We start from the raw sequence: 27,989 nt of genomic DNA, 5'->3' as shown, positions 1-27,989 counted from the left end.
TTGAGTACCTGTTTGTAATTTATTGAGGTATATAATGAGGAGTGGAATGACTTTGTCATGTGTTAACTATATACTTAACTTTTTGAGGACTCACCAATCTGCTTTCCACACTGGCTGTACTCCTTTAAATTCCCACCAGCAATGTACAAACAAGGCTTCCAATTTCTCTACATTCTCAACAACAATTATTATTTTTCTTTTTACTTTTAGAAATTATAGACATGGTAATTGAGGGTAACTACTATTCCTGATATTGATTTGCATTTCCCTAATGACTAGTGACGGTGAGCATATGAGCATGTGATCGTCAGCCATTTGTGTATCTTCTTTGGAGCAATGTGTAGTCAGATCCTTTACCCACTCTCATTGGTTTTTCTTAGTGTCCTTTGCTTTGGAATTGTCAGAGTTCTTTATATATTCTGTATACTAGACGCTCACCAGATATGTATATCACTTGCCTTCATTTCTTCCCATTCTCTAGGGTATCTTTTCTTTCTCTTGATAATGTCACTTGAGGCACAAACTGTTTTAAAATACTCAAATTGATGACGTCAGAAAGCAAGGTGGTGGCTGCCAGGGGATGGGGAGGAGGGAATGGAGACTTAGTGTTTCATGGGTACAGAGTTTCCATTAGCCAAGGTGGAAAAGTTCTGCTGAAGGTTGGTGGTGATGGTGGCACAAGAATCAGAATATACTTAGTGCTAATTAAACACACCCTTAAAAATGGTAACTTGTATTTTATCTATATCTTATTACAATAAAAAAGCACCAGAAAGCACAAGCGTAAATATTGTTATTCAGCATATATAAAGCACTTCAAAAATCTGTAAGAAAGTCATCCAAAGCAATTGAAAACACTCAAGACACTCACAAAGTTATTTCAATGCAAAGCAAAAGCAAATGGCCAATATGAAAGAACTCAATTGGAGAAACACAAAGGAAGACCCCACATAAATGTTAATTTACACTCACTAAAATGGCAGCCTTAAGAAATCTACTAAAGCAAGTGTTGGTGGTGAGTGTACCTAACAACGGGAACTCAATCTACCCTTGGGGCTGTAACTTGGAAACAATAGGGAAATAGGGAATGTTCCCCCAGCCCATGATTGAGCAACTGCACTCCATCATACTTTGTAAAGCCTTGGGAACCTATGCCAGACATTAGAGTACTCAAAGCATCATTGCTTAGAAAGGGTCTAAACTGCAAACAATCGAGACGTCCATGGGCAAAAATTGGATGCATATTTTGTGGACTGGCCCCACAACGGTACAGGATCCAGTAGGGAAAGCGAAAGCCCTATGTCTACAGGGAGCGGACATTCGCTCTCAACGAGAGCAGCCCAGGCACTGCAAGAGCCCTGCCCAGAGGTCAACAGGCCAGGAACCGCCCCATGCCAGGTGGAGGAGCCCCAGGGTGGTCCACACCAGGGCAGGGGAAGGAAAGCAGGCTCTGTAGGGGACACACTGTAGAGTCAGCCAGCAAGTGGCGGAATCCTACCTAGAACAGGAGACCATCCCAGCGAGGTCCGGACGCGTGGGACACCAAGCCATGGCGGGTAAGGGTACAGGCTCTTGTGCAGAAAGCACACAGCCATGGGAGCGGGTGACTGAGCCACCATCTTCAGGGTGATGGATGCTCCTCGAGCAGGGCCAGGGCCGGTTGGAAGGAGCCCAGAGGCAAGGCACTGGGGAGAGGCCCTTTCGCCTGCCTCACGGCCCCTAGTGTCCGTCGTCGCTGCCCAGGACCAGGACCTGCTGAGCCCTTGCTCAGGGTCCAGCTACACTGAGCAGTCCCGCAGGTGGACGGCTTCCCGGCAGGGGGCGTGGCTCTTCGCGGCTCGACCTCCCGAAGGCGTGCATGCCGGCCAATCAGCGAAGCCGGCTGCTATCGCGTGGACGCAGGCCCTTGGAGGAGCGTCGTCGCGGTACCGGGGTCGCCCTCGTCCTCTGAGGGGGCACTGTTGGCATCCGTCAGGTGAGGCGCGACTGGGTGGAGGGGCGGGGAAGGTATGCCCCGTGGCCCTTGGGGACGTGGGTGCGGAGCCCGGCAGGGCCGGAGCTGACTTCTGACAAAATGTCTCCAGTGTCGCCTGGGACCCGGATCAGGGCGAGGCCCCTGAGGGTGGGCCGGGGGAGGGCCTGAGGGTCTCCAGGTCCTCTGAGGCTCCCTCTCCCAGCCGGGAGCTGTCCCTCCTGCCTGGCTACGGTCATGACCCGACACTCGGGTCCCGTGGGGTCGCCCTGGTGTCCGAGATGGCGAGTGGGCAGTGCCCGCACCTGAGTGTCCCGAACAGGTGCAGATCGGTTCATTTCCCATCCAGAGGGCTGGAAGGATACGGAGTCACTCCATGGTCAGTGCCCCTCAGACTGACTGGCAGACAGGGCGTTCCTGGGGCCCCACTTTGGCCCAAGGGCGCGGTGAGGGGCAGGCAGAGGGGACTGAAGTGCGGAGCAGGGACGCGCTGTGTGGCCACAGCCCGGATTGGACGGGAACAGGTGCTGGCACCATCTTCCTCGTCCCCTCCTGCTGTGACAAGAGGCACAAGGGCCCGCCAGCCCCACCCTTGTTGAACCCGAAGAGCCTCGCCCTCACCCGCGGGTTCTCACTTAACCAGTCCCCGTTTCTGTAGTGTGTCTTTGTGCTCACAAGGGTCAGGAGTCATCTCTAGCGTCCGAAGACAGCCAGCCATGGCACTCCCGGGAAGGAAGCACATCGGGAGGGCTGCCAAGGACCTGCTGGAGGCTCAGGTTATGGCAGCCTATGACGTTCAGTATGGAGGTAAAAGCGCACCAAGAGGTGAGGGGCAAGGGGCGAGGGGCGAGGGCATGGTCTGTCTCATCTCTTGGCAGGCTGAGCACGTGGGTGGCCCGGGGCCCGGTCGTTGCTTTGGATTCCGCGATGCAAATGCCCCAGAGCCCTAGGTTTTTTCTAAAGCAGGTTCATGCTCCCACCCCATAACAGAGTTACAGAAGCTCTTAGCCCAGCTCTTGTGGACTGGTGCAGCCCTTGCCTCCAACGTGTCTGATAGGCAGTACACGGTTTGCTGTGCCTGTAACCCCCAAAGGCTTGCAGAAGGGCCTCGCCTCGGTGAAATGGTCTGGGACCCTGGCCTCACTTGACGCGACCTGCACCTAAATGGTTCCACCTGTAGGTCTGCTTTGCATCTCTTTGGTGGCCAAGAGCCCAGGAATTCCACCAATACCACATGCCTCCTGCGTCCTTCCTTTAAACATCTTTGTCTTTCTTGCTTTCAATGCAGCAAACAATCCAGGAATTGGTGACGGTGGAGAAAACAGCCCCTTTTCAGGCACACCTCAGCAAGATGTGCGGTAACGTGTTTAGAGTCATTTTTGTCTGGTAGTAAAGTAACTAAGGAAAATCAGCTTCCACTCATGTGGCACATGTTGTATGTAAAGCACTTGGCAGAAGACATTTCTTCTAATGCACACATGGCATTTCACTGACCAACAATGTAAAAGTGAATGTAATTTCTTCACAGGAATGAGTTACAGAATATGCTGGAGAGATTTGAAGGTATGTTTTAGGAGATATTTGTAGGTGTAGACACTTTTCATAAGCCATATAACTTTTGCAGCAGGAACTGTCAATCAGTGTGTGGCACTGCTGTTATTTACTGCCTTGTTCTCAGGTACAGGATGTTACATAAGTCTTGAGTGTGATTCAGCTCCATAGATTACTTACCCCTTTGAATTGTGGATGTGAAGAGAATGGTACTAACAATGGTACCATCACTGGTGAGAGAGATGCTTTTATTTGATGCACTGTGGAATACTGGAAGAAATTGATGAAATAATCTCTTCCACATTGTACCACATGGCGAGTCATAGATCCAGTTTTAACGGCAATGTTTCATTTCCCCGTGTCGGTTATTTCCTTTAACTTCCCAATTTCTTTTCCTTGGGTGGCAGCAGTGCCGGTGGAGACCTCTGAAATATCTGCTTATCATTATATTTACCTTAATAACCCCTGTAGTGGAGAACAAAACACAACATGGCTACCAATGGAGTGATGTATGATCAGAGTCAATGGCAAGTTTTAAATGAACATGTCAGATATCAGTTACCTTAACTGTGTTAAAGGACATAGTCTTAAGTGTCAGAGTCAATTTTTGACTCCTCTGTGTGGATAATTCATACAAACAGGCACGTTTTGATAACGTTGCTCAATTTGGTTGTGACAATGTGCTTGATTTATGAGCTGTCTTATAATTTCATTAATGTACATGATAAACTATATTTACAAAGTATTTGTAGAATGATGCAGTCCATTCATGATTACTGGAAAATAAGTATTGATGGTAGATCTGTAACAGAGAGTCAGTCATAGGCTTAGCAAAGCATTATTTGAAGTATTCAAAATGTTTATAATTTCAGTAAATTTGAGTTTTACAAAATGCAACCTTTTGATGACAATGATATGCAAAAACCTCCATGAAATGATGCGGAAACTGTTCTTGAATAAATTTTCTCATTTCCTTGTCTTTTAGTCTAATTTATTTAAAAGGGTCACTGGCTAAATTAAATTTTGTATTTATTTTTCATGAAATTATCTGTATCTTTTTGAAGCCCTGTTAATTGGAATCATTTTCTGTGTTTCATGTAACAAGTTCTAACAATCATTCATGTAACTCTGTCCTTTCAGTTGGGGAATATTTCATAAAATGTTACAAACCAGCCTTTGTAGCTGTTATCTCATGACAAAATAAAGGGGTCAGTGTCTCCCTTTTCTCACATTTTGGAAAACAGAAACTTTCGATCTTTAGCTGTATTTTCATCCTAAATTAAAAAGTGATGTGCCGTTAAGGCATGCTGAATTAAAGGAGTAGTAGCTGGAAGCTTTCACAAAAGAGAGAGAGAGAGAGAGAGAGAGAGAGAGAGAGAGAGAGAGAGAGAGAGAGAAGGAAGCAAAGTATCTTGCTTTTTGAAATCATGCCTATTGATTAATGCTAAGTGTCTTTCCAATACTGCTGAACCAACATTGCCCGAATTGACTTGAACATGTGGGAGGAGAATAGTTTCCAAGAGTATATTTCAATGGGTATCTATTTGCAATGCAGGGGACATGAACAAGGTTCTTTATGCAAAGAGAAAACGTTTCAAAATGAATACCGATGCTTCTGTCAACACCATGCAGCAGACAATTGCGCATGCTTGGAAAACCCATCAAGAGCAAAGGTAAGGTTTTTGGAAATTTAGAGCAAAACCATTTGTCTCATTTCTTAGCATTCTTCATGAGTAGAAACTACGTAAGAAACATACTACGTGTTCTATTTCGAGGATGCTCAAGTTGAAAATATATCTGGCTTGATTTTCCTCTAAGGAATTAATTCCTTTAGTCCTCTGACATCACCCCATAATGGAAATGAGATGTATTTCCTCAAGGTCAATAAAGATGACCTATTTTGCTCTTGCCAATCACAGTTGATGTGCTTACCCTAAAGAAGTTTTTATTCCTTCCATGAATGTGCTTCCTGAATTAAGAGTTAAGTGTCTCAACACTTAAGACTGTGCTCAAGCATATAAAGAAAGGTTAGTCTTATGTTGTAAATAATTTGTAAGTTTTACTGAATTAGTCTCACTACTTTTTCTGTACAAAATCATTCCTGTGACAACATGGGGAAAAATGAAGTGCTTCTGGTGAGAGATCACATGATAAATGGGTACAATATCCTCATGGAATTTATTTGTGACATCACAACCTACGTGTTATTCAGAAAGAGAAAAGGAAAAAAGAAAGCCATGTCGATAAAATACGTTTTCCTGGAAAATTTATAACACAATAAATCTTCCATGGTTTTGAAGAGCTAAGGTATGTGAGGTAGCTTCTCTCTTAGCCAGTAACAAACAAATGTTCTTGTCATGAGAGTGAATCCTCCGTTTTATATTCCCATCAGAGGACTGCAGCTGATGACATCACCTTCTCCCTTCACGGCATAAGTCGTGACGAAATAATTTTGTTTTGAAAGTGTTTTACCTTTTTGTTATTGGTAGGAAGTGTCACAGAATCCATTATTCTGTGCTGCAGGCAGAAGCTTTGTCTGGAGTATTCTCAGCGGTTGCGGGCTTTGATTCGGGAGTTGGATCTGGCTATGAAGAAACTCAAAGAAGAGGAAGAAAAACTAGCTGTTGGTATCAGGCTTAGCTTTCTAATTAATCGGTCCCTTGTCTCAAGCTGTCAGGGAGCAATAATTCATGCAAAACTTCCAGGAGAGAAGGTAGAATCCATGAGTACAGATGGACGAGGTGGGTGGGAGGTGTGGTGACGGGAGCCTGGACGTCCTCTTTGGACTGGTCCTGTCCCTTTAGAGAGACAGTAAGGTCCTCAGTTAGAGGTAGGGGCAGGAGAGGAGGTGTTGCCTTTAGGGCAGGGGAGAAGGCCTGGAATTGTTTCCTGAGAGTGGGCCAGTGAATGGACCAGGGGAATGTAAATGCCAAGTGGCATTAGGGGGTCCATCTTAGGTTAGTGTCATAGCGATCATGAATTTACAATGAGACCAGTCAGCTTGGTTGAGTCAGAGCAGCTGTGGAATTGGCTTTTTCTGGGCTGGGCTTTAGCTGAGCATGTTACCCGAGAGAGAGGTGTGGGGTATAGCAGCAAGGACAGAGGTATGATGACTGACCGTGGAATTGAAGCTGGAACTGAGGAAAGTGAGGACGTGGGAGTGGGGTGTTGGACAGTGAAAAGCACTCTACCCAGTGGGTGTTAGGTCCTATGGGCTACTAGGCTGTAGTACTGAAGTGACTGACCTGCAAAGGGTGGGAAGTAGTGGCTGGATGTTGGGAAAAATGGAGAAACAGTACAGTACAGTGGTCCAGAGTGTGGCCTCTCGAACCGCACTGATTGAGGTCCAACTTTGATTTCACCATTGGTAACTGTGAAGCCTGAGCACGTTCTTTCTGTGCCTCAATTCCCTCAGCTATGGTGGGGACATGATAAGAGAACCTCTGTCGTGGAGTTGCTTTGAGCATCAAGTGAGCTACTACATAATAAGTTTGTTTAACGTGCTTCAGAAGTATATCCACGACGTGGTTCCTATGTAAGAGATTTTGGTATCTTTTATATTGTGTCGATGTTGCAGTTATTGGGACTGACCAAATGTAGGGTGTGACCTTGAGAGTGGCTAAGTTCAGAGGTGTGTTCTGTGGAGGAACATAAAGTCCAGCATTGTTGAAAAGAGCATGTGTGTGCATTTTGAAATCATCAAGAATAAAATATATGTACATACTGTTGTTGAAAGAGAAAATTTTCTCTTCTGCTGAAATTTAATATAGAATTATTTTTTCCCCGAATCTTAAATTTTACTCAAAGCACTATTACAACTTTTCCCTTTTACACTTGCAGAGTATACTTCTACAGCTACAAAAGGCTTGCGAATACTCTAGGATTGTTCAGAGCCGGAGAATGAGACAATTTAAAGTGTTACATGTGGAATTCCTAAAGGTCTGTTGTATTTGGCAACGCAATATATCTTTCATAACACATAATTTGTATATTTAAGATAAAAATACTGTTTTTCTTTGCAAACTCATATTAACATTGTGATTGTATCTTTAAAATCCTTTTTAAAAAATTTATTCAGGATATTATGGGGATACAAACATTTTGGTTACGTGTAATGCTGTTTGCCTCGCCCAAGCCGAACAACCCAGATGCCCATCGATACATGAGTGGATTAGTAAAATGTGGTATATGCATAGCATGGAGTACTGCTCAACTACAAAAAAACATTGGTGATCTAGCACCTCTTACATTATTCTGGATAGAGATTGAGCCCATTCTTCAACGTGAGGTATCACAAGGATGGAAAAACATGCACCACATGTCCTTCCTCTCTTTAAAATTCTTAAGCATTTTCCACTTTGATATCATTGGTCCCGTTTTAAGAAAAGTAGTACAGGTAGTTTTTACTTTTTGGATTTATTGGTGGTAGTGGGTGATAGTCATGACAGGAAATGGTAAGTCAGCAGTTTTACCCAAAACATGCATATGGTGCAGGAAATTCATAGATTACTAAGAGTCATCATGGCTCTTTGTTCCACAATCAGTCTTGTAGCAGAGTAGCTATAGATGAATGTGGGAGGAGTAGGTCATTTGTACATGTCACTTCATTGTCTGTCTACTGCCAATGTTTCTCAAAGAGCAACGACCCAATTGTAAGGAATGAGTATTTCTTTTATTTCAAGCTGATTTCCTGAGTAGTTCATGGCGTATTTGCTTTCAGTATTATTGATGCGACGACAAATTGCTTTTAATTTTTTTGTGGGTACCTAATAGTTGTCTATATTTATGAGGTACATGTGACGTTTTGATACAGGTATGCAATGTGCAGTCATCAAATCAGGGTAACTGGGCTACCCATCACCTCAAGCATTTCTCGTTTCTCTGTGTTAGGAGCATTCCAATTTCACCCTTTTAAATCGTTAATTTAAAATATACGATAACTTGTTGTTGACTGTAGTCGCCCTGTTGTGCTGTCTTATGCTAGTTTTGTGCATCCTGTCTAACTATATAATTGCACCCGTTAGCCGTTCCCACTGTATCCCCGCTCTCTGCTACCCTTCCCAGCCTGTAGTACTATCATTCTACTCTCTATCACCATGAGATCGATTGTTTTAATGTTTAGCTCCCACATCGGAGTGAGACCATGGGAAGTCTGTCTTTCACTGCTTGGCTTATTTCACTTAACATAATGTTCTCCAGTTCCATCCGTGTTGCTGCAAATGACAGGATTTCATTCTTTGTATGGCTGAATAATATTCCATTGTGTGTATGTACCACATTTCCTCTATCCATTCATCAGTTGATGGGCACTTAGGTTGATCCCAAATCTTGGCTATTGTGCCTAGTGCTGCAGAGTGCAGATGTCTTTTCCATACACTGATTTCATTTCTTTGGATATATACCTAGCAGTAGGATGGCTGGGTCATGCGATAGCTCCATATTTCGTTTATCGAGGAACCACTTACTGTTCTTCATAATAGTTGTATTTGTTTTACATGGCTCCTATATTAATATAAAATGCTTTATGTCAACTTATAAAATCATAAGACAGGGCTCAGATATAAAACACAATGACAAGGCCGGGCGCTGTGGCTCACGCCTGTAATCCTAGCTCTTGGGAGGCCGAGGCGGGCGGATTGCTCAACGTCAGGAGTTCAAAACCAGCCTGAGCAAGAGCGAGACCCCGTCTCTACTATAAATAGAAAGAAATTAATTGGCCAACTGATATATATATATAAAATTAGCCGGGCATGGTGGCACATGCCTGTAGCCCCAGCTACTCGGGAGGCTGAGGCAGAAGGATCACTTGAGCCCAGAAGTTTGAGGTTGCTGTGAGCTAGGCTGACGCCATGGCACTCACTCTAGCCTGGACAACAAAGACAGACTCTGTCTCAAAAAAAAAAAAAAAAAAAAAAAAAAAAACACAATGACAAACCAGGGGTGGATTAACAGTTGGTGAATTGAGAATTATCCACTGTCATATTGGCAGCTTAGCAAGTTTTCCTCAGTGACATTGACCTCTTCTTCAAGCAAGTATAAACTTAGTGCAAATCGTTTGTTGTATATTCCACCCCCTTTTTCTTCATTGTGGTGTGTTTCTAAACTATTTTGTTTGAATTCATTTTAAAATTTTACCTTTCTATGCTAATTAGGAAGATACAAAATAAGTATTTTAAAAATAGTCATTCTGTAAATAATTTTAGAGTAATTCATACAGAGACACACATCCACACATGAGTTATTTTTAAAATATTTCTAAATGGAGGACATGTTCTTCTAATGGTCCCTGAGAACCATTTATTAATGGGTGTGCCTGTTTGAGAAATGACTTTTCTAAATGTTAGTGCTAAATTTTACCACTTAGGGTGGGAACTTTATTATTATTTTATCTCTTGCATTTCCTTATCCTTTTCACCCAGTTATCAATAGGCCCTGAAATTTTTTATCTCTGCTGTGATATTTAATTTCTTTCTCCCAATTTCCTGTGCTGCCACCCTAGGTGAGGACCTCACCCTTCCTTGCTCATACTATTAAACTCATCTGTGTTCTCTTTTCTTCTCTGATTAATCCTTCAAAAGTCTGCAATGTTATCTTTCTAATACATACCCCTTCTCTCTTCCCAACCTGTTAGTAGCTTCCTGTTCTAAATTCTTAGGTATTCATAGACCAGCCCCACAACTAGGACTACCTTTTACAGCTTCATGTGCTGCATTCTTTCTTTCCTCTCATCCCCCCATAGGTATCCTTCTCTGACGTAACTCACTATTTATTCCATGCTTTGCTATGCTCTTCCTCCGCAATACTCTTAACTCCTTTTTCTTTACCTATCAAAATCTTACTCTTTTGCCAACTAAGTATGTGTTAATCTCCATTTTCAGCTACACACCTGAGGAAGTTGCCCTTCCATACCAAATATAAAATTTTTGTATTATGTCTGTTTGTATGTTTGCTCATGTCATGGGTTTATGGAAGAGATCCTGTATTCATCTTTTAATTCCTCCATAGCACTGGACACATTAACTTTTACATAGTATGTACTATTTTACTATTTGTTGAATGAAGAGTAAATATTTACATCATAAATTTTATTTTTCATAATTTGAAGAAGTCATGCTAAAAATCATTTTATTCCTTCCTAGGAAATCATGTTACATTGAGTAATAGTGATAATAAAGGTTAATATCTAGTGTTTTGAAAACTTATTGAATTTCAAAATTATGGCATTGATTGACATTGGAACTTATCATCTTTTTCCTTTTTTGCTTCATCTTGACTTTAATAATTTATTATCCTATTATTTCTAGCAAAGTGTACTATTTTTGTGCCTCCTAATATCATAATATTTGACTCTAATCTCACATTAAGTTTCCCTAGTGGGTATTTTGCTTATTATGTACTACTTAGAATATTTTTTATTTGGAATAATGATCATCACTTGGATTTTAATATTTACTAATATTTAAATGTAGTTGTACAGTTATAACATGATGAAAAGTGGAGGTTTAGAACTAAACTAACATTTTTGTTTTAGCGTATGGAGGACCTAGAGGAAAATCATGGAAATCTTTTTACTTGTGAGCAAAGTGAATTGAGAAAAGAAATGGCCAAGTTGCAAACTGAACTCATGATGGAAGCTGTAAGTGTAGTATATATTAATATTTATACTGTAAGTAGTGTAAATTTAAACTAAGGATTCATTTAAGAGTAAAATATTTTATCTCCTGAATTATGCATAATAGTTACCTAATATTAACAATTTATATTTCTTTTCATCTAACAGCAGCAGCATGAGGCAGCCAGTGTTCGAAAATCTCTCATTGCCTTGTTATTCTCATAACACTGTGAAGAACGAAGCTGAACCTAAGTTATGTGATACAGTCATAAAATTAGCTACATGAAGCCAGTATGGCTTAAAAATTCTAGTTCAAATTATCATATCTTCTTTATTATCTTGTTAATTGCCAGTCCTCCTTTCTATTAAAACCCAAATAAATTCTAAACAGTTATGTGAGTAGCAGCAATTCCAAACTGATACATATCAAGCTTCCAGCCCTTTGGTAGTAATAGTGACTTTTTCTCCCTGACACTGTCAATTAACTTTTATCAGTAAACATGATTTAGTATTATGTTTGGCTTCAGTGAATCTGTGTCAGTCCCCAAAGGTAGAAAACACAGTTATGGAAAATTACATTGTTTTTTCTTAAGGAAAATAATTCTAGAAGAGACAGTCTATCTTATGTAAATAGTTTTGGATGTATGCATTGTTACATAAAGAACCTATTCTAATAAAACTAAGGTTTCAAAAGAATTATATTCTATAGACTTAAAAATTTATTAAAAACAATATAAGTTTATGCCCTTTAATAAATTAAACTGCTAAAAGTCATTAAGACAGCTGAATAAGATATGTGAGTATCAGTTGTGAGATGTGAATTTGTCATTTCTGCAAAAAAATGAAAATATCATTCAGTTGATTTTGGTCTATTAATTTTCAGGAGTATATTCTTTTCCTTTTAAGGAGTATAAACTCTCAATTTTTGTTCAATATTGCTTTTCCTTGCTTAAGATAGATATAGTAGATGTTCATTAGTCTATGATTTTTCTGATAATTTCATTATGTAGCATATGATCTATAGAACTGTTGGATAAAATTAAAAATACGTTCAAATGGGAGTACTGATATCTCACTGAATAGTCTACTGATCATAGTGTTATGTGACATCTATTAAAATATCTTTAAAAACTTAGAAATTTGCATACTTAAGATTACCATCAATAGAAAAACATTATCTACAAAATTAGTAAACTTCTGGTCAAAAAATAAAACAGTAAACAGTGGCTTCAAGATACAGCTCACTTTTAGTTCTATGAGATACCTATAAAGAAGTAAAATTACATATTTATGGAGCCCTATTTATGTAATTAGATTTGAAAAGTCACTCCATCTTTTATTATTAAATTTTAACTGTTTTAGCTTTTGAGGAGTCAGAATTAGTTACAGCTTTATTTGAAAGCAGATAAAAATAGAGAGAAAAATTACTAGCACACTTGATATGATACTTTCAAACCTCTCAAATTCATGACTGAGTAACTGATTACAACTTCAATATCTAAATTGTTTATTTTCAAAATTATAATGGACCATAATAGTTACACTAATTGTAAGGAACTTACCCTATAGGTGACAGTCAGTGTCTGTGAACACAACCTTCACTCACATCGCAGTCTCACAGTGTCCGTGGAGCACAGGCAGCTGACCATTTATCCTGTGATGGCACCACAGAGGAAAGCCATCCATTGGATGAGGAGTTGGCAGCCCCGTGTGAGAGGATCAAGTCCTTTATTTACACCAGGAATCATCAATTAAAAGAATGCCTTACCACCAATTGTGTGAGACTTTAGCAGAGACAAACTCAGACATTGGGGTGTAAAGGCAAGAAGGCTTTGCAAACACAGTGGTTGATGACTTCCTGTAGCTCTTTCATGGCAGAAGGACCATTAATCCGTGGATTGAAGGTGACACGACACTGGGGCCCCAGGGAATACAGCAGAAAGCATCATGTTGTCACATTGCATCTATCATGCAACACACTGGGGACCTGAGGAAGGGTATGCTATAGCTCATGGCCTAGAGGAGAGTCCAGAGCAGGGCTGTGCTCTTCAAACTCTCACAGGGCCTAAGGTTACACACGAAGGTGATACGGTGCCACCGAGGTTTGACTCCACTTTTTATACACCTGATGTTTTTCACTAGTGACCAGCTAACAAATACCCATGAGATTTCTTCTATGCAAAATTTGCTGTGTCGAAATCTATCAACATTTGAATGGCCAGGTTAATATTTTGTGCAGATATCTAAATTAAGCTCATCCGTCTGAAGCTGCAAACACCTTCATCACTGCTTAGGAGGAGCTCGAGGTTGCCCTGGCATCTGTGCACACGCCCCCTTTATTGCACTCAGACTGCAAATGCTCTGAGATGTAAGGTTGAACCAGGCAGCCAGTTGCATTTTTGGCCGGAAGAATGAGGATCCTCTCAGTGCTGGTCATCCAAAACACATTGACACCAATTAGGTAGTAAGGCTTCTCAATCTGGAACCCTCAATGCATACGTCTGTCCCTTAAAACAGATTTGTTCTCATTTCATTGTAAAACAGAATGATGCCATTATCTACATCACAGGATTATCCTGAGGGTCAGTGTGGCAGAAATGGGAGGCATCAGGCTCCTGTCTCCCCAGTCTTCCTCCTCACACCAGGCCATGCAGCTGGGAGTCACTGAGCCAGGCCTGTGACCTCAGAATGGCTTGTGTCTTCCTAAGATTTCCTAGTATGCTAAGCTTGAATTGAACAGTGACCTTCTAAGAACCAACTTCTATCGAAATACTGGGAGGTCCCCAACCAAGCAGACAGCAAAAACACTCCTCAAGGTAAGAATCTCCACCTCCTGTAGTATAGAGAATATGCAAATTAGCAACTTTCTGTCCTGATCTTGTGTTGCAAGTTTCAAGTGTAGTATATTGTGTGCATTTATTTGTTTTAATATTTAATGTAAGAGATAACATTTAACCTGCGAAAGGTATCAACTGATGTATTTAATTGTGTTTTAGGAAAATGGGGTTTTCTATGTGGGGATATATTCATGCATAGGGGAAAATGCCATAATGTTGTATACGAGATAATGAAATGTTAATATAATATTAATAAATATAGTAAAATGAAAGATATAAAATGAAGAAAAATAGGTACAGAGGTGGCACTACCATTAAGTCCAGGGCAGAACATTTTTTAAAAATCAGGAGTGTAATATTGTTCTCCTGAATATTTCAAAAGTGCTTAAATTAAGTATAAATTTGTATACTCAAATTTACCATACAAACCCACATTAGTGTTCTTCAAAATGAGGACTTCAGAAAGGTGATGACTGGGGCATCTGAATGTCAGTTACATCAGGTTTAATGAAGGAGGACAGCCAGTGGACAAGAGGTCTGTGAATAAAATTCCTGAATGGGGAAGACTGCTAATTCTGTGTCAAGCACCAAAGGTATAGACATGTCTATTGGCTTAGTTTATTTTTACTGTCAGTTGTGTGACTGAATCATCATTTGCCTACATGGTTAAGTTACCAATGCTGGAGAGCAACATAAGTTCACATATTTGTGAGGTCTCCATTAGTGTACAGATGGGGGGAAGGGACTCTGCAATAGCATATGTTAAATTGCTGAGGAAAGTTATTCACTGAGGTGACAGAGACTGTTACTCTCTCTGTTATGTGCTTCTACAAGGTTTGAATATTTTTATACAATCTTGGATTACTTTTATAATCAAGAAAAAATTATAGTAATATAAGCCAACTGACTTAAATTCTTTTTTATATTCACAACCAAGCCTTATTACTTTATTAGAGCTAAAGAAGCATATCAAAGATTAGGGAATGGAAGGGAGAAATCAGGACCAGTTCATGGGCTGGAGATGAACCTGGAAAACTTGTCAATGAAGTAAGGTTGGCTCAGAGGTACCAGGCATGGTGGAGGCTGTGCTTCCATCCAGGGGAAGTGGTGGAGAGGGAAATAACTGCTCCTGGCTGCCCCAGGAGATGTAATCCAGCTGTGTGCCTGCATGGTACTCATCGATGAACTCCTGAACAACCTTCCTGGACCTGTCCATCTCATCAAAATTGTCCTTGAACATAGGCTCCTTGAAGAACTCCTCCAGGAAGGTATCCCACTTCTGTAGCTTGTCGAACTGCTGGCAGGAACTTTCAAAGAGTGAAGAGATGCTGGTGTGGTTGGCCATTATAATCCTACTGGTCCATTGAGCTGAGGGCAGGTAGGAACACCTCCTCAACAGTGCTACCTGGATGCTGGCTGGGCCCCAGGGGGATGAAGTTGGCCAGCTTTCCTTCCTGGATCCTCTGCAGGCTTTTGTGGACCTGGGTGGGGTCTACCTCTCCCTGGATGATGGTGAGGATAGTAATGTAGCAGTGGCTGGTCTGGCAGTCCCGGCCTGTGAGCACCATCATGCTCTTGCGCTGAAGCAGCCACCTCATGACCTCCAGGACTGTGGTCTTCCTCATGTTGGCCACTGACTGGTCCATAGTCAGTGTAGGGGGGTGTAGTCAGTTGTGAGGAAGTAGAACTGTGGGGTCAGAATGAGCGAGGCAATGAGTCCAATGAGGTCATTTGTTCATGAAGCTGAGGTAACACAGGATAGTGGTACTGGCCAATGTGATGGTGGACACCAGCTGGTTGATCTGGGAGAAGGACAGATTCTGGATGTGCATGCAGTCTGTTGCGATCCAGTTCAGAGCCATGTCATCCAGCACCACCACACAGTCTGCCTTCTGGGTCAGCCTCTTGAGCATGAGGAGAGAATTGTTGGGCTGGCACACCATGTGACTCATCTCATTCTGATAGGGAAACACTGAGTACGTCTGCACCAGCTTCATGGGGTACCTGTCATTCAGTCACTCCAGGAGGTAGGAGCCCAGACCAGAACCTGTCCCCCAGGCAATGGAGTAATGCAGCACAAAGCCCCTTTGACTGTCACTTCCATCTGCTTCTTCATCTATGATGTCAAGGATGTCTTCATGGATTTTCTCACCCTGGGAAAATCTGCTGATCCAGTTGTTTCCAGATCCTCCTCCATGCTTGGACAGGTAGATGTTCTTTGGTTTGTCCCAACTGATTTAAATTCTTAAACACTCCCTATCAATTTTACTTAAAAAGAAATCTAGGATTTGCTTTAATCCAGTGGCTCCAGGGCCCACATCAAAGAAAGGGTATATATGAAACAGAATCAGCTGTCCATAGTTAATTTTTGAAGATGGATGATCAATACATACGGTCTCTACACTTTTGTGCATGTTTAACAAGTTTCAAGCACCATTCCTGTTCTGGAAGAGTGTCAAAAATCACTCCTATATAATGGATGGACTTGAGAACATTATGCTAAGTTAAACAAGCCAGTTACAGAAGGACAAATACTGCACAGTTCCACTATTATAAGATATCTAATGTAGTCAAACTCATACAAGCAGAAAGTATAGCGGTTATTGCTGGAGCTGGGGAAAATGGAGAATTGAGCAAGCAGCATAGAGGTTCAGTCATACAAGATGAAAAAGTTCTAGAGTTCCACTGTTGAACAATGTATGTAAAGTTAACAACACTGTACAGTGCAACTAAAAATTTAAGAGCATATATTTCCTGTAATGTGCCTTTGACAACCATAAAAAAGAAACTCCTAATTTCCTCATTCAATATACTCAAAACCTCAGACAATCTCTTAGTGTTTCCCTGCTTTTTTTTTTTTTTTTTTTGGCTGCACATTGTAGTAGGGAATGTGTGGGCTTTGGAGTCACACAAACTCCTGCTCAAATACTAGGTCATCTGGAACGAATTACTTAACCTGGCTGGTCCTCAGAATCATGTTTTGTAAAATAAGGATAAAATAGCCCCATCTATCTTGCAGAATTGTTAGGATTAGATATACATGTTGTTCAATAATGACAGATATTATTATCCTTTAATTATCACATAGCTAGTGCCCGGACCAAGATAAATGTCTAATAAATACATGTTGAATAAATATATTAATTCATTATAAATACACTTTTATTGGAATTTACACTCAATTCACACTTTCTTCTTCATTTCTTGTTGCTATTACACTAATCTAATTTTAGATTACAGCCAAAGGTCTCAGTATAGATAAAAAAATTCAAAATTATCTATCAGTATACTAATTTAGCACTTTTTCTTTAAACACTCCCTAAAGTAGTCTCAACTTTGTTCCTGTTCTTACTGAAAACTCATCCCCAATTCCCTGGATCTGTGTCTGTTTAACCTCCCAAAGGCCCTTCTACTACTTAATCCCATGTACCACTCCCTTCTGCCAATAATATTCCTTCATTTCTTTAGGAATTGGCTAAAGACTAACAGTTTTCATAAAAACATCCCTATACTCATTGAGTCTACAATTGCCTTGCCCTTACTTAGGCTTTCTTCAGAGCTTATGGAAACCTAAAGCATTTCAATTCACATTTGGTTATGGAATGAATGTATTAGCAGAGTCACAGAAATAAGTCTCCTGTTTTAATACAAGGAAGTATGTGGTCCCTAAAGTACGGGATGTATCTTGAATGTCCTTTGTATTCTTCCACAGTATCTAGTACAGTTCTGTTCCCACAGCATTGAGCAACAGTCCTGAGGAGGTGGAGTTTGGAACTTGATGTTTGCATACTTCAGTTTTAATCCTGGGTCTATAACCTATAAGCACTATAAGTTACCAAAACTCCCAGCCTCATTTGTACAATTAAGGTAATACCCACTTTATAGGGGCAATGCCAGGGAAAAATGAGATAATGCATGTGAAGCATGGGACATGCTTGTGTCCACTGGGCTGTAGCTGCAATTATTCCAGAATTGAGAATCAATGTTAAAAATGGTCTAAGGCCCTCCCTCTGCTCACTAGCCATGATTTTGAGCTTCTCTTGTCATTTATAAATTCCGGACATTTTTGTTAAGAGCCACTCTTTGCCCTATGCAAAACTGACATGGGCTAAAAAGATTCAGTGGGCACGGAAGCCAAAGGTGGGAACAAGGAAAAGGCAGAAAGTTCTTAAGGAATGAGGAGCAGAGGAAGCTACATGGGCAAGGGAAATAGAGATTAGTCTTCCTACCATGTGTGCTGTTTTCTGAGGCATAATCTAACACACACATACTCTCACACATGCACACTCACACACATATCTGTATATGATTAATGAGTAATGATTGCTCTTTAATATTTATAAGATGTTTCCATATTGTCTCACCAATAGTCCATGACAGCTGAGAGTCTCATGAATTACCTGTTGTTGGTGACCATTATCAAGGGGGTCCTCCCGTTTGGGGCACAGGAAGATTTGCCTGAAAAGATCATGAAGCTTTGATATCCATTATTTTATTTTAAAAGTCAACTGCTGCATATTTAAACACTGCATGCCCTTTTGTTCTATGTTATTTCAGGACCTTAACACTCATATATTTCATTAGAAAATAAAAGTGATACCCAAGTTACTCCTGCCTAATTCCTATTTAACAAAAACTGTCAAAACAACTAAAAGACATCTACAAAGGATTTATAGATATCATGCTTTTCACTATATATTTATTGCTGATCTCCTAAAAACTGATTGTTGAACATAAAATCTCCAATATTGTGTTAATGAAGTATCAATTTTATACACTATATGCATACTTCACAATTCGCCTTTTGCTATTGTACATAAACCCCACAAAACTATTCAAGAACCCTCAAAATAAAAATATACTTACTAACTATATTAAATCTGGAAGAAGAAATTTAAAATTAAGCCAATTAACAATTTAAAATGTATAACCAAAATGTTTTTTCCGATAAATTTGCAAATAAACTGTCTTCAACTTCTATATATGCAGGGTATTTTATAAGAGCATATTTTGTTACAAAAGGCAATAGAAGTTAAAGAATTGCTCATATAAATTTTTAAATTTTTTTGGTTTCTGCCTCTGAACAATTCTAGCTTGTAGAAAAATCTTGCATTGCTCTCTAAACACATTCTACAAGCATAAACAAAAAGTGATAAAAATTAGGCAAATTTTAATATGAAGGAAACATAATTCTACATTAAAGTTAAAGGAATAGTCTTTAAATCTATACTTGTTGACATTGTTTAACAACTTTTATGACCAATCTTAAATAATTGTGTTCACCGCTAACATGCGAAAACAATATAATAATCCTTTCCATCAGACATTGATTAGGAAATTTTCCTTCTTACGAATATTTAAAATGTCTTAATTCTGGATTTCAAAACCCACAGATGATCTTTTCAATAATTTGTTCTCCACAAACAGGTAAGATCTATGTAATAATTCTACCTAACATAAAATTAAGGAAGAAATATTCTTTCTTACCAATATTCAAAATATGTATTAATTCTTCATCATTTGTACCTGCATACAAATGAACCTTCTGATAACACTTGTCTTTCTGTTCCTTGACCTACTCTCCAGCAATAACTTTGTCCTCTCCTCTTCTTGCCACTCACTTACATAGTCATCTTCTAGATTGTGCCACATCTACATAACACTAATTCTAGCAATCATATGGAGGAACCATACAGCAGATACTGTTCTGAACATTTTAAATAAACTTATATAGGAACTCTTTAATATTCAAAACAACACCGAGGTAGGTACTCTTAGTATGTCCCCTCTCAAACAAAAGGAAACTGAGGCCCACAAATAATTTGCTCATGATTTCACAGTTAACAATGGTAGAATCAGAGCTAGATCCCAAGTAGTGTGATTCCAAAGTCCAGGCCCTTGACCACTGCACTATAATGTTTCTCCACTTTTCCCAACATCCAGCCACTACCTTCCTGCCTTTGTAGGTTAGGTCACTCACTTCAGTACTACAGCTCAGTAGTCTACAGCTGTGGTCCCCAACCCCCGGGCTGTGAACTGGTACTGATCTATGGCCTATTAGGAACCAGGTGGCACAGCAGATAATCTGTATTTACAGCTGCTCCCCATCACTCACATCACTGCCTGAGCTCTGCCTCCTGTCAGATCGGCAGTGACCTTAGATTCTCATAAGTGTTCGAACCCTACTGTAAACTGCATGTATGAGGGATCTAGGTTGTGCACTCCTTATGAGAATCTAATGCCTGATGATCTGAGGCAGAGCTGAGGTGGTGATACTAGCACTGGGGAGCAGCTGCAAATACAGATTATCATTAGCAGAGAGGTTTGACTGCACAAAGACCATAAGATATCAATTGCTTGCAGACTCATATCAAAATCCTATCAGTGGCCGGGCATGGTGGCTCACGCCTGTAATCCTAGCACTCTGGGAGGTCAAGGTGGGCAGATCATTTGAGCTCAGGAATTCGAGACCAGCCTGAGCAAGAGACCCTGTCTCTATTAAAAAAATAGAAAGAAATTAGCTGGAAAACTGAAAAAAAAAAAAAAGAAATTATATATATATATATATATATATATATATATATATATATTAGGTGGGCATGGTGGCACATGCCTGTAGTCACAGTTACTCAGGAGGCTGAGGCAGGAGGATCGCTTGAGCCCAGGAGTTTGAGGTTGCTGTGAGCTAGGCTGACACCACGGCACTCTAGTCCGGGCAACAGAGTGAGATTCTGTCTCAAAAAAAAAAAAAAAAAAAAAAGCCCTATCAATGGCAAGTGACAGTTAAGCTGCATCTGGTGGCAGGCTTTATAGTGGCAAGTGAGTATCCCCCCACTCCCACTGCATGGAAAAATTGTCTTCCATGAAACTGGTCCCTGGTGCCAAAAAGATTGGGGACCGCTGGTCTATAGGACCTAACATCTATTGAATGGAATGCTTTTCACTGTCCAACACCCCACCCCCACGTCCTCACTTTTTTCAGTTCCAGCTTCAATTCCACGGTCAGTCATCATACCTCTGTCCTTGCTGCTATACCCCACACCTCTCTCTCGGGTAACATGCTCAGCTAAAGCCCAGCCTAGAAAAAGCCAATTCCACAGCTGCTCTGACTCAACCAAGCTGACTGGTCTCATTGTAAATTCATGATTGCTATGACACTAACCTAAGATGGACCCCCTAATGCCACTTGGCATTTACATTCCCCTGGTCCATTCACTGGCCCACTCTCAGGAAACAATTCCAGGCCTTCTCCCCTGCCCTAAAGGCAACACCTCCTCTCCTGCCCCTATCTCTAACTGAGGACCTTACTGTCTCTCTAAAGGGACAGGACCAGTCCAAAGAGGACGTCCAGGCTCCCGTCACCACACCTCCCACCCACCTCGTCCATCTGTACTCATGGACTCTACCTTCTCTCCTGGAAGTTTCGCATGAATGATTGCTACTTCAGAGTCTGGCGAAAAAGATTGATTAATTAGAAAGCTAAGCCTGATACCAACAGAGTTTTTTTCTTTTTGTTCCTCAGCTTTCTGAATATCTATATTCCACTGTTGAAACAAAGTCAGAAATTTCTGAGAATATGTGTAATGAAGAGTCTGCCTGCAATGCATAATAAGGAACACAGTCATACTTCATAAAAATATAGAAAAAGTAAGCATAGTCAAAACATTTGATTTGGCATAACATATCACAAAATGAGAAGGGAGTATCAGCAGCTGACATTTTCTCATGGGAAAAAGATCAAATGATTTACTTTAATTCTAAATGTATTTCTTCCTGACTGACTGCCAGATAAGCTATCTTAACATTCTTTACCTCTTGAAAATAAAGGAAGATGTACTGTAGTAAAAATTTTCCAGAAATATTCATTTTATCTAAGAGCAGTTTACTTTTCATTTCCTCTCATTGACTAACATGTGAGTTTGACATGCTAGGTAGATTCAATGAGGACATCATATCCATTCATCCTATACTGTTCTGGCAAGTGTACAGCAAGTGTTAACAGCGACTGACCAGGGAAGGTAGCAAGCAGCACACGGAGAGTCAGAGAATCACCCTTTATTCCACTAGCAGGCTCAGAGGGGCTCTGAGCCCCGCTTCCTTGTTCTTCTCCAGTTTTATACCCTTGGTGGGATTCAAAAAGCGTCCAATCAGCAACAAGGTTTAACATCCAATCGGCAACAAGTTTTACATCCAATCAGCAACAAGCTTTAACATTCAATCAGCAACAAGCTTTACATCCAATCAGTAATGAGTTCAGCCATGGGGCCCCAGGGTGGGTGTTTTTCCCTATTATTCCCCCCTTTTGATGTCCTTATCAGTTTATACAGTGGCATCAACCTCTCTATGAATCTAATAACTGCATTGAGCAAGCAGGGTCCCATGGTTACCATCAGGAGGATAGAGGCCTGGCTAGGGGCAATAGCTAAGCCCCAAGCCTGTTCTAACTCCTGTTTTCTCTTGTGGATTCTTTCTTTTAGCCCTTTGACTTTGGTAGTTATAATTCCTGATTGGTTTACATAGTAACAGCATTCTTCCCCCAGAGAGCCCCAACCAAGAACAACACAGAGGCACCCCATGTAGACCCAGAAAAAGATTACCAAGAAGCAAGTTAGTCCAGTCTCTTGGGGCAGAGGCCCCGAGTCCAATTCCCAAGAAAACTGTCAGTATTCCTATAAGAGTCCAGGCCAGTGGTCCCATTCAGTCCAGCCAGATTCAGGGGCAATCCATATACATTGGCCTTTTTGTCTTGGGCATACCTGAGGGCTTGGATGAGCGCCCATAACTCTGCCCTCTGGGCTGACCATCCCTGAGGCAGAGGGGCTGACATGACTTCACTCCCTGTGATGACTGCATAGCCAGCCAACCGTTTGTCATCCTGGATGTAACTGCTGCCGTCCGTGTAGAGCTCCAGGTCGGGCTCCGGCAATGGACTATCTTTCAAGTCTGGCTGGCTTGCATAGACCTCCTCCACAGCCTCAGCACAGTCATGGTCCAGGGGCCTTGGCCTGGTAGGAAGAAAGGTGGCAGGGTTTAAGTCCTCACAGTCTCGATGGTGACTCGTGGGTTTTCACACAGCAGTCTCTGGTACTGCACCAGCCGAATGCTAGAAAGCCAATGGTACCCTGATGTGTTCATTAAATCCACTACTGCATGCGGGACTTGTACACGAATATTTTGCCCAAGCATAAGCTTGTCCGCCTCCTTGATTATCAAGACGGTTGCTGCCAGTGCTTGCAGACGAGGTGGCCATCCCAATGCTACCGAGTCCAGCCGTTTGGACAGATAGGCTACTGGCCTCTGCCAGGGGCCCACAGTCTGCGTCAGTACCCCCATAGCTACCTGCTTCTTCTCACCTCTGAGGGCACCCTGTTCAGCCTCCTCAAGCCGGGCCTGGAGCTCCTGCACCGTCTGTTCCAGTGTCTCTTCATCTGTTCCAGGTGTGCACTTGTGTCCTGCTCCTTCTTCAGCTCCTCAGCCATCATGACGGCATCAGTGATGGCCTTTTTGGCCTTCTCTGCCTTCCACCTCTCCTGGGCAGCCTCCTCCACCTCCCCACTCAGCTGGACCAAATCCGCCTCGAGCTTCTTCTTCTGGTTCAGAAGGCCTGTGTTCTGCAAATGCAGGAGGTTGAGGCACTCAGTGGCCTCCAACAGCTCCTGCTCCGCCAGCCGCCAGCTGTGCTCACCCTGCTCCAGTGTAGCCCACAGGTCCTCCAGCTCAGAAGCCAGCAGAGCAGCCCGGCACTCCAGGGCCTGCGCCTGCTCTTGGAGCTCAGCTGCCAGCTGCTGCTCCTTATCCCGCCCTGCCTGCTCCTCCTTCAGCTGGGCCTGCACCAGCCGTGTGGCCACCTGGGCCTCAATGGCCTGATGGGTAGCATGGCCTAGCTGCAGCTCCAGGTCATTGAGGTCACCCTCTATCTTCTTCTTGAGTCTCAGTGCTTCGTTGTGGGCCTGGGTCTCAGTATCCAGGGAGGCCTACAGGGACTCCACTGCCCGTTGGTGGTTGCGCCTCAGGTTAGTGTACTCCTTATCTTTCTCCGCCAGCTTCTTTTTGGCCTCCTCCAACTCCTCAGTCCTCTGGATGGCGTCTGCCTCATACTTGCTCAGCAAGTCCCATCCCAAGAGAGGCACCGGACAGTCTGGCATGTAGACGGTCTCGTGCCTTATCTGATGGCCCCCTATTTGGCATACCCAGGACTGGCAGAAGGGTCTGGCTACCCGAGTCCCAGTAGCTCTGACTATAGTTGTTTCCTACTTTGTAATCAGACCACAGAGGTTGTCACAACTGAGTGTTCTGCTCCAGTGTCCACCATGAATGTCATTTGTTGGCCCCCTACTTTCATCTTGACCGTAGGTTCCCGAAGGCCAAGATTGAAGGAACCTGGTAGGCCCAACTTGGAATCAATGCCAGCAAGCCCCACTAGCTCTTGGGCTTCTAGTTTCTCTTGGATAGTCCCAAACGGGGCCCTCCCTTGTGACAGGTGACTTCTCTTGTGGGGGCATTTATTCTTCCAGTGGCGGAACCCCTTGCAATTGGCACACTGGTCTCTTGCCAGGGATGCTCATCCTCTGGTTCCCCCCTTTTGTGGGGGTCCAGGCCGCTTGGATGGGTCGGGTCTACTGAGGGCAGCAGCCAGGAGAGTGGCCTTTTTCTTCATCCTCTGATCTTTCTACAGAGGAGCAGACCGATCCCGGTTGATGTACACCTTCTGGGCCACCTCCATTAACCGTGTGATGCTCATGCCTGCGAATCCTTCGAGTTTCTGCAGCTTCCTCCGGATGTCGGGGGCCGATTGCCCAACGAATGCTGCATTCGCCATTCTCTGGTTTTCAGCTACCTCCGAGTCAATAGGTGTGTATATTCGGTATGCCTCACAGAGGCGCTCGTAGAAGTCATAGGGTGACTCCTCTGGCTTTTGGGTAATTAGGGCAACCTTGTTCATGTTGGTCGGCTTTTTGGCCCCTTCCCGCACTCCTTGGAGAAGAGCCTCTCGGTACCACTTGAGTGCCGCTTGTCCTTCTGGTGCGTTGAAATCCCACTCTGGGTTGGTCTCGGGCACCGCTCGTGATGCCCATCATTCCACATCCAAGGTGCTCGCAGGCGCCCGTTCCTGCAGCCACTTCCAAGTTCCAGTCATGATCCGATGCTGTTCTTTGGTACTGAAAAAGGTCAGTAGGAGTTGTCGGCAATCTTCCCACGTGGGACGGTGAGTCTGGAAGATAGACTCCAGGAGGTCGACGAGGGCCTGCGGTTTCTCCGAGTAGAATGGTATGGTGTTTCCAATTCAATAGGTCAGTGGTGGAGAAAGGCTGAAAATACAGGGCAGTTTGCCCCAGCTGGACAGTTCCGTCATCCTGAACCTGCAGCAGACCTCACATTTCACGCAGAGGCATCTGGAAGGCCGGGGTAAGAGGGTTAGGCAGACCGCAACCAGCAGACGAGTGGTGGAGACTTCAGCGGTGGAGAAACCGATGGTGGTGGGTGTCAGGTACAGTCCCAGTCACCACTCTCCATACTGAACGTATGAAATTTATCAGCATGCACCCTAGAACTGTTGGCTTAGATTCGGACCCTCCCATGTTTTAACTGGTTTAACCAGCCCTCCTGTTCCCTACACCACCGACAACACGCCTTTTCTGAACCTTGTCCCTGCCCAGACTCTAGTCCCCGCTCCAGCTCCTCCCCTTTCTCTTTCGTTGCAAGACAGACAAGGGGTAGGAGCTTCTTTCAGGTGTCCGCCTGGCTGTGTCCCTTGCGGGAACTTAGACACGTCTTGGCTAAGGCATACTCGTATAAAGCCCAAGCCTGGTCACTCCCTATCATGGGGAGTGAATCGTCATTATGCTGTATGACGTCACCACAGAACCGCAGGTTAGGCCCCACTCAAACCCCATAGCCGAAGCCATGGGGCCACAGACACAATGACCGCAAGCAGTCACTGTGTTCCTTCCACTCACACATTCACACAGAGGTTACACATTCCCTCCCCTGGGGGATCCCTGTCCTTAGGAAGTGATCAAGCTCCTCTTCTGTCTCACTGACGGGTCTACCCTTAGGAGGTGATAGGGCTCCTCTTCCGTCTCGCTGACGAGCCTACCCTGGGCGGGTCCCGGGACTCTACCTTGTCCAATGTCCTGGCCTTGGTCTGACTGGTCCTTCCCTCCAGAGTGTCCGGGTGAGTCCAAGGCTCTGCGGCCTGCAGGAGCTCCTGAGGAGAGAGGATTCCCACAAATGGTGGTTCGGCACCCACTCATCTCAATTGTAGAGGTCCCGCTGTCTGCTGTGCTCGTCCCTGTTCTGGTGGCTTCAAGGGGCCAGCGCGGTCAGCTTTCCAGGTCAGGGAACCAAAATGTTCTGGCAAGTGTACAACAAGTGTAACAGCAAGTGTTAACAGCGACTGACCAGGGAAAGAAGCCAGTGGCGGAGAATCAGCCTTTATTCCACCAGCGGGGCCCCACCTCCGTCTTCTCCTCCAGTTTTATACCCTTGGTGGGATTCAAAAAGTGTCCAGTCAGCAACAAGCTTTAACATCCAATCAGTCACAAGCTTTAACATCCAATCAGCAACAAGCTTTACATCTAATCAGTAGTGAGTTCAGCCATGGGGCCCCAGGGTGGGGTTTTTTCCCTATCAATAAGACTTCCAAACAGGAATATTTCATTTGATATGTCCTCACTTTGGCACAACAATGATTTTGTAAACAGAATAGTGAACACAACTAAAATATGTAATGTATTTACAATGTTACCCTTTTCTATGTAACTGATTATTAACTATCACAAGACTAAAGGTTTAAGAGATTTACCTTATACTCAACAAGCATATTCCTAGAAATGTATATTAAATTAATTTTACAGGAAAACCCTATTGTTACATGAAAGGGGAAAATAGGTCACCTTTATTGGCTTCTAGCTAATATATTTCAATTTGATTAAACTGAGTTTATAGAACTAAAGAAATTTATCTGCTTAGAGGAAAATCACATGAAATATATTGTTCACTGGAGACTCTGATAAATACAAGATAGTGTTTGTCTAAAGTTATCTGCACCAAATGAATACTAAGAATGACACAAATATTATGGTTCAAAGAAGCCAGCAACCTTACCCCTGCTCTTGCTGTGTTTTTCAAACATGCTCAATGTTTTCATTAGTGGTGTTGATAGAAGCATTTGTGTTCATTACAAACCTTTTTCTGTTTGCAAGAAGAGCCTGTTTAATGTCAGGTACGTAGAAAATAAATATTCATTAAAAGCCAATATTGGGCCGGGCGCGGTGGCTCACGCCTGTAATCCTAGCTCTCTGGGAGGCCGAGGCGGGCGGATTGCTCGAGGTCAGGAGTTCGAAACCAGCCTGAGCAAGAGTGAGACCCCGTCTCTACTATAAATAGAAAGAAATTAATTGGCCAACTAATATATATATACAAAAAATTAGCCGGGCATGGTGGCGAATGCCTGTAGTCCCAGCTACTTGGGAGGCTGAGGCAGGAGGATTGCTTGAGCCAGGAGTTTGAGGTTGCTGTGAGCTAGACTGACACCACGGCACTCACTCTAGCCTGGGCAATAAAGTGAGACTCTGTCTCAAAAAAAAAAAAAAAAAAAAAAGCCAATATTGAAAAGTATTTTGTTACCTTATATTCAGAGCAATATGGAAAATTTTGCTTCAAAAATATTAGAAAGACAAAATTTATAATATAAGTATCATTTCAAAAAACAAGATTTGCTCACTTATTTTCTGTGAAAACTTTCAGGTATTAGTATTCCAATTCTAGTTGTTTTGACTACAGATCACTTTTAACTTAAAGATGATAAAAAAGCCAATAATCAAAATAGTTTGTATCTTTAAAATGTGTATAAAAGGTCTCCAAGACAAACTTTAATTTCCACACTTATGAAATATCCCCCAATTCAAAGGACAGGTTTAGATGGAATATTGTCACAGCTCATTATATAAAATACACAAAGGTATTTTATTTAACAATGCCACCAAAAGGATAGAAATTATTTAATATATAAGAA

At 42.4% G+C, this 27,989-nt stretch overlaps 1 protein-coding gene and 1 pseudogene across 1 annotated transcript; one reads left to right on the top strand and one right to left on the bottom strand.

Annotated features, from left to right (window-relative positions):
- Positions 1-1,629: 1,629 nt before the first annotated feature.
- Positions 1,630-11,492, top strand: LOC109730290 (synaptonemal complex protein 3-like). Its single transcript, XM_020285229.2, has 9 exons — positions 1,630-1,975; positions 2,651-2,779; positions 3,261-3,330; positions 3,501-3,535; positions 5,079-5,196; positions 6,047-6,146; positions 7,364-7,462; positions 11,055-11,159; positions 11,304-11,492. Exons 1-9 carry the CDS (start codon positions 1,630-1,632, stop codon positions 11,358-11,360), a joined length of 1,059 nt encoding a protein of 352 aa, XP_020140818.2. The 3' UTR covers positions 11,361-11,492.
- A 3,519-nt stretch (positions 11,493-15,011) lies between these two features.
- Positions 15,012-24,117, bottom strand: LOC105877255 (tubulin gamma-2 chain-like; annotated as a pseudogene).
- Between the last annotated feature and the right edge of the window lie 3,872 nt (positions 24,118-27,989).

This window comes from Microcebus murinus, unplaced genomic scaffold, assembly GCF_040939455.1.
Source record: "Microcebus murinus isolate Inina unplaced genomic scaffold, M.murinus_Inina_mat1.0 scaf053_hap2_Mmur4.0, whole genome shotgun sequence".
NCBI classification, from domain to species: domain Eukaryota; kingdom Metazoa; phylum Chordata; class Mammalia; order Primates; family Cheirogaleidae; genus Microcebus; species Microcebus murinus.
The sequence above is the reverse complement of the archived record's forward strand: the minus strand, read 5'-3'. Positions and strand labels throughout refer to the sequence as shown.